This window comes from Notothenia coriiceps, unplaced genomic scaffold (genome assembly GCF_000735185.1).
Source record: "Notothenia coriiceps isolate Sejong01 unplaced genomic scaffold, NC01 NC01_scaffold00025423, whole genome shotgun sequence".
NCBI classification, from domain to species: Eukaryota; Metazoa; Chordata; class Actinopteri; order Perciformes; family Nototheniidae; genus Notothenia; species Notothenia coriiceps.
The window spans coordinates 12,740-20,521 of NW_011358124.1; the positions used below are offsets into that span (position 1 = coordinate 12,740).

Consider the following 7,782-nt stretch of genomic DNA (forward strand, 5'->3'; position numbering starts at 1 on the left):
AACACGCATTTTAAAAGGTTTTTCTCCTGCCGTCTGTCTGCAGACTTGTCAAAGCATTAATTCATGGTTTTCACTAACCGGTATCAGTATGTTGTTACTTCGGCATCATTTTGAAACGTGTATTACAATTAGATCACGGTCAAATATGTTCATTTTGTTGTAGTTGTAGCCCCCTTGCCAGCGATTCTCTCACTAGTTTAGCATACTCAGCCCGGTTGTTGGACCGGGAAGAACCTCGATTTTGGAGAGCCAGAAAACGGTGAAACTGTACCCGCTAGCCGGAACTACGCCTGGTGGAAACGCAACCAAAAACGGGCCGGGCACGGCACGCTTAAACCGTGCTACGCGCTGCAGTGGAAATGCGCAATGAGAGTCAGGTGTTTACCTTGTTCACCACCACGTTGTCGCCTTCCTTTAGTTTAACCGGGTCTATCTCACATGTTTTGTTGGATTCACAGATCTATAGAAGACAAAACAACAACAGTCAGGCCTGATCAATGAGAAATCACTGATTGAGATTTCTGTGTATAATGCAAATGTTTTCCTATTTTCTTGAAATTTAAAAAGGACATTAACAGGGGATCAAGACATTTTTCAGACGTCTCTAAACTAAAAATATGCCCTTTAACATGAAGCAATATTAAATCAGAACGAATAAAATATAGCACATTTTGAAGATGCAGGTAGTGTTAGTGTGTTAGTGTTAGTGGAAATGCAGCTGTGTGTGAGTGAGTGAGTGAGTGAGTGAGTGAGTGTGTGTGTATGAGCATGTGTGAGTGAGTGTGTGTGTGTGTATGAGCGTGTGTGTGTGTGTGAGAGGGTGAGCGTGTGTGTGTGAGCGTATGAGTGTGTGTGTGTGTGTGTGTGTGTGTGTGTGTAAGGGTGAGCGTGTGAGCGTGTGTGTGTATGAGCGTGTGTGTGTGTGTGTGTGTGTGTGTGTGTGTGTGTGTGTGTGTGTGTGTGTGTGTGTGTGAGGGTGAGCGTGTGTGTGTGTGTGAGGGTGAGCGTGTGTAAGGGTGAGTGTGAGCGTGTGTGAGCGTGTGTGAGCGTATGAGTGTGTGTGTGTGTGTGTGTGTGTGTGTGTGTGTAAGGGTGAGCGTGTGTTTGTGTGTATGAGCGTGTGTGTGTGTGTGTGTGTGTGTGTGTGTGTGTGTGACCGAGTGTGTGTATGAGCGAGTGTGTGTATGAGCGTGTGTGTATGAGCGTGTGTGTGTGTGAGAGTGTGTGTGAGCATGTGTGTGAGCATGTGTGTGTGTGTGTTCTTCATACCTCATCTATTACAGGCTTCAGGGTAACAGCCAGGTAATTCTTTCCCACAATCTTCATCATGTCGTCGATGCAGCGTGTTGCCAGTGAGTTGCCACGGAATATAGTGTTAGCCTCCCTGTGAGGACACAACAACAAAATCAATCAATACGTACATTATATACAGGTTTGACAACATTTATTATTTTAACAACAAAACAGATTTTGATTCCAAAGCTTCTCACATATATTTGGATAAATTCTCATGTCACTTTACAACTTTGATGACAAATACTTAATTTAGTTTTTATACATTTGAATTTTTATCTTATCCTTATTGCATATTCTTGCATTACAGTATTTGTATTCTATTTTTTTGTATGTATCTTTTATGTATTTAATTCTCAAGTAAATCAACTGTTACAAAACCCGATGGAATAAAAATATTCTGATAATTAATGACAAATCGATAAAAGAAATCCTCAATTTGAGTAAAGTGATTCTAGTCCAGTAACACGTTTATCAAAGTTAAAAAATAAATAAAGATACAGTGAGAATCATCCAGACTTCCCATTTATTGTTTTTCAGAACTACTTCCCGTTTCTAATTTCACTTTGATTGCATTATGACAGCCGGTACAAATGATGCATGAAAATAGAACAATAACACCAACGTTGTGGAGAAAAAAGGGAACTTAACTTTAGGGTTAAGAAAGGTTACAGAGTAGACCATGATAATAATCTGTAAGCATGTACTGTATGTTTGTGTGTAAACTCACTGAGTGTTTTCCAGCTCCAGCGCTGCCACCGCAGAGATGAAAGGCACAAAGCGGTTGTGGTGGAGCAGCAGTCGGACCGTGGGCAGGACCGCCTCGTAGCGCTCTCTGCAGATGTCCCCTAAGATGTGAGCGGCTGACGCCGAGATGGGCTGAAGGAGGCCGGGAGAAAGAGGGGAAGGTGAGAGGGGGAAGACATGAAATACATAGGTGGCTTTTCATTATGCTAAAGCAGGGGTGTCCAAACTTTTTTCACTAGAGGTACATCGCCTCATAGGTTCAGTTCTAAGTTAGAAAATCAATCAAATGAAGGTAAATGATGCTTGTGATGCTCGGATTGATTATAATAAGGAGAAATAGGAAGGGTGTATTTCAACCTTGTAAATAAGTCATTGGGCTTTTTTCTTATCAATATGTTAGAAAATGTTTCCAACTTCAGATGACTGAATTTATTTGAAAAGTGATCTCATTAACACATGAATACTACATACTTGCCAACCTTTAGACCTCAGAACTCAGGAGCATTTCAAAATGCAAAATGGTGGATCGCTGGGGGGGGGGGGGTGCTAGTGGGTTTGACGGAGCTGTTAGATTAACATTAACATGCTTATTGTAGTTGTAAGTACACTGCCTTGCGGGCTGTATCACCGTCCTTGATGGAGCATATGTGTGGGCTGGACCTGTATTATACAGGAAAGGAGTGAGCAGAGAGTAGAGTAGTTGTCGATTCTTGTTCTGTTTTCTGTAAATATCTGCCTCATCCTCTCAGACTTTGAGTTGCGCGCGCTACTAAAGAGACGTGTTACCATGGAAACCAAACAATGGTGTAGCTGTATTAAAGTCCGAGTGGAAACAGTCGTGTGTAAATCTGATTTTGTCAGAAATCGGGAGAAATGCGGGAGAAATATGACCCCGGGAGGAAACCGGGAGAGGGCTATGAAATCGGGAGTCGGGAGTGTCCCGCGAAAATCGGGAGGGTTGACAAGTATGGAATACTACCGTGTAATATATGTTTACATATTACATGTTACTTGTTATTTATCCAAAGCGACTTACATACTCAATACTGTGGACAATCCCCACTGGAGCAATTTGGGGTGAAGTGTCTTCAGGGACACAACGACATGCTGACTGCAGTGGGGTTTGAACCTATGGTTTGAACGTATGACCCCCTGATCCGAACACCCACGGACAACCCACTACGCCACACGCCCCGCGTATATATATATATATATATTTAAGAAGTACAATATAAGACAAGCACAAGTTTCCTTTGGGGGCCGTATTCCATTATACTTTTAGAATTTGCTGAGGGCCGATTCAAAATGGCCCGCGGGCCGCAGTTGGACACCCCTGTGCTAAAGTGTCTTGCAGAAGATGGGCTGAAGGAGGCCGGGAGAAAGAGGGGGAAGGTGAGAGGGGGAAGACATGAAATACATAGGTGGCTTTTCATTATGCTAACGTGTCTTGGAGATGCCAAGAAAAGAGGCGAGGATGAAGGAGCCGAAGCTGCCAAATGAGAAATCCTTGGTGCCGTAGCTCGATCATTAAATATACCACAGGAATATTTGAAAAAGTGGGTACAAGTACTAACATTGGCACATTAACTCCTACTATAAGCCTGTTAGCCATTGAAAAAGAAATCCAAGATGGCCACCACTGATTGGCAAAAAAATCACTTTCCCTTTATGAATGACCTTAGTGTCAAATCAAATATTATTTAATCACGGAGAAACTGAATGTAGACCTCAGGAATGACTCAGAAGCCTCTATGTGACAATATGTAAGTCACACAATCAAAATAATCTACAAATGGAAAACTGGGTAGCCTGAAATGCATGGTAGTTGAGGTGGTGGAGGTCATTTGTTTGTAGGAGTACTGTAGAGGTAGTACTACGCTGGAGACATCACTGCTACAAAACTTGGGGTTCAGTGTCAGCTAGCTCATTTTGCATTAGTATTAGTGTAGTGTCCCAAATCCTAGTATTTTAACATGTTGTGTTTAAAAAGGGCAGAAAACATGTTTGACCTTCCCATAGTAAAAAAAAAAACATACCATTAAATACGAAAATCACCAAAATTGATTCAGCGGTTAAAACTCCGTGGTAAGATGCTGGTTCCTTGGCAGAACAATTCAGTGTTCTTGAAATATGGGAATGTTTGTGCTTGTATCCACTTTTGAAAGGTCGTTACAGCAATCTGCTTCACCAACTGTGCCACACGTAGAGCAGGTCTGGCATTCAAACGTCACGCCACTTGCTAAAAGAATCACACGTAGTACAAAACTGGCTCTAAGCTCCTCTAAAAGCCTCCTCACTCTGAGGATTGAGAGGTGCATTTAAGGCGTTTGAAAATCCTCCACGATGGCAGAGAGGAAATGATTCCCGGGTCACAGGAGGAGAAAGGACACGAGGAAGCAATGAAAAGCACCCGTACATTAATGGCAATGAGAGAAGAAACAAACAGGGAGTATGAAACAACAAAGGAACAAAACTATTTGCAACTAATTGTATTTGTAACTAGGGACCATTTGGAAACATGTCTCTGATCATTGTGTGATTTTTTACATTACACTTCCTGCTATTAAAATATTGCACTTTGGATGAAATGTTGATGGATTGTGCAGCCCTTCTTGAAACATTTGAAATGAAAGGAAAGCGACATATCCATCAGGAACAATTGGATCCCAATGATCCGCAGAAAGGCTCTGGTGTCCTTTTCTCAGAAATATACACTTTCTTCTTTCAGGGGGTTTCCTCTCCGGTGTAACTTGAGCTCCTACCTTCACGTCGGGGGATTTGAGCAGCAGGTTGCAGAGCGGTGTGTAGAAGGCAGATGGCAGCACCGTGTCTTCGATGTATGTCAGCTTCAGACGCAAAGATCCCAGATCATCGGACTTTGACTTGCTGCCGTTCCCTTTGGGCTGGAGGAGATACCTGTTCAAAACCACAGGAACGCAGAACGTGCTGTGAGGATGTGCGGGGACAACAAATAACGCCGACTCTCTGGACACTTTCAAAAAACAACTCAAACACCATCTGTTCACCCGGGCCTTTGGCCTCAGCTAAAATACAGGACCCAGCAACCGGTTATTTTTTTCTTTTTCTAACCAGTGTATCCTTGTGACTATTATTATTTTGTTGTTTTGTTTCCCATTGTAAAGAATCCTTGGGTCTCTTGAAAGGCACTATCAAAATTAAAATTATTATTAAATACGTTTCCATGTCCCGATTAAACATCTCCTTAGAAATGGAGCTTGATTATAAAATAAAGCCAATCAAATAAATATAAGATATACATACATCAAATGATACATCGGTAAAAAACAAAAAATCGAAGAAAGGAGACGTTGGATGCTGCTGAAAACGTGTACCATTAATATCATTTTTTATACCTCACAGTTTGTCCAAATACAGGAGAGGTTGTGCAAACTAATACATTTCTGTCGTTGAATAGAAAAGATACATTAGCATCTCATCAAAGTCAATAAATGAGAGAAACAATTGGAAAACAAGTTTTTACAGATCAACATGTGGCACGTTTCCCCTCCAAAAGAAACATGTAAACGCATAAAACAAAACTGAAGATTCCTGAACGACTTCAGTTTAACTACATGAGTGTCTAATATATAAATGAACAGACTAACAGGGCTACCCAGATGCCCAGAGAAGGATTTGCACGGTGAGGCTCAAAGTGACTTAATGAGACTCCATAATGCTAATCTGAATCAGACAGCAGTCTTTGCCATTTTTTAAACTACCTTCCAGCTGTTTATCCACATGATGCAGTCGTTTACTTCTACTGTAATACTAAAAAGGAACATGTTAAATACTTGGCTCATATTTCTGCTGCATGCATTTCCTCCCTAAAGCCAACAGGTGGAGCAAGACACAAAGTGATGTAGTGCACAGTTACACAGCAGTGCTTTAAAAGCTGCAGCTACATACAGTAGACCCGTCTATAAGCCGCTTGATCTGTCATCAAGGTAAACAGGCGCAGAGACGCTCCCTAGAAGACGTAAACAGATCACCTGTCCTGATTTCATGAAGCTGAACCGCCTCAATGTGTGCACCATGGACCATTTCCAGCATAAACACAGGACAGGAGGTACTGCCACCACGCAAAGAGCCGCCCACACACTCCACTCACAGCCCTCATGTACTAACAGATTGCTATCTGGCATAATCCCACATCACCTACACTGACGCACAGCTAGGAAACACCCACACAAAATGAAAAAATGCTGAACACGGAGAAATCCGGGAAGATTCTTCAAACCATCGAGTAAAAGCAGGGAGAAACGTAACGGTTAAAGTTAAGCAGGGTGTGTTTCCTTCACATACAGACTAGAAAGTAAGTGTAAGACCTGATGCAGTCATGACCAGGCTATGAGGTTTATTGCCAACAAGTTAATACATTTATGAATTAGCACACCGGACTTCCTGGGCTTGATAACATTATTATTGTCTCGGGTGTTTCCACAGTCCATTACCAAAGAGAAAGGCTACCACTGTTTGTCCAGAGAAGTCTTTTTTTTCAAACCGCAGTCAACCAAATATCTGTCGGTGTATGAAAATGTTGCAAAGTTATTCTTTTATCTTGCCTGGAGATCTAGGAATGGCCTTTTCATTCTCAGCCATGGCAGTGCAAAAGGCCTTCAAGGCATTTGACTGCAGGAAGCCAACAGACTTTGCAGTGTATGTGGCAGAGTGACCGTTTAACCAAATGTCTTTTTCATTTATTTAAACTAATTTAATACAAATGTAATACACATTACAGTACCATGACTCCAACACATTATTAGCATAGATGAATAGCTTATTCCAAAAATAAATTGATGACAGTAACTCAACTTCATGTGACCCATGAGTGCAATCAGGTGAGCAAGTTACCCAGAATGACTAATATGCTTACCAATGAGTTTTTTAAATGTATTCAAATGTTTCCTTTGTTTAATGTTTTTGTAATACACTTTGAATTACCTTTATGTTAATGAAATGTGCTATGAAAAAAAAGTGCGTTGCCTAAACAAGTGTGCAAGTTGTTGTGTAAATTGTGTGACAGGAGGAAAAACGATTATAGCAGAAATATATATGTATAAATTAAGAGCAATGGCGCAGAGTGTTCATTTGTGTAATCTCAAGTTTTTAACGCCCGAGTTTAAAGACTTGATCAACTTCTTAAAAATGGGTTTGCTCAGAAATATCGAAAAAAATTCGGATTTATGCATGATAAGTTTACCGACGCTGGGGGACCGTAACTCAGGATAAGCCACCTGCAGAAAATGTGCAGGATGTGACGCACAGGCTACTTTATTTGATGAAATGTTAAAAACAGTTTTTATTTATTTCAGTGTCACAGCATCACCTCAAACTATAAGAGGTGATACATATGCAGGAATCCTGAAGTCACATGTAAAACCTTTTGAGACGCTTTCCAAACATTTTAAGACCTCATCGCCACTTCGAGTTTTAACCCGTTACCTTGGCGACACACTTTACCTCACATTGACTATACAGTATTGATTGTCCTTCCTCCTTATCTTCCAACCATTTGGACGCAAACTTGCATTTCCCCATAACGATGTTGTTTAGCAACCGGCGTAAACGGAGCTTCGCGCTATCAAGCAGTGAGCGCGCGATGTCCTGTTCAGATGACGTCAAATCCAACGGGATGCCATAAATAAACTACACAGAATCACACTACACACCTACGCAATGATTACATTCAGGCAGACTGTAGAATACAACCTCTTTGGACAA

The 7,782-nt window shown here is 41.4% G+C and overlaps 1 protein-coding gene across 1 annotated transcript; it reads right to left on the reverse strand.

The window, feature by feature from the left end:
* Positions 1-373: 373 nt before the first annotated feature.
* LOC104956126 (ras GTPase-activating protein 2-like) lies at positions 374-4,956 on the reverse strand (the record flags this gene model as incomplete). The annotated part of the gene is made up of 4 exons (XM_010783568.1): positions 374-460; positions 1,270-1,384; positions 2,024-2,172; positions 4,803-4,956. Coding segments are annotated over 4 exons (505 nt in total), but the record flags the coding sequence as incomplete, so codon positions are not given.
* Positions 4,957-7,782: the final 2,826 nt, after the last annotated feature.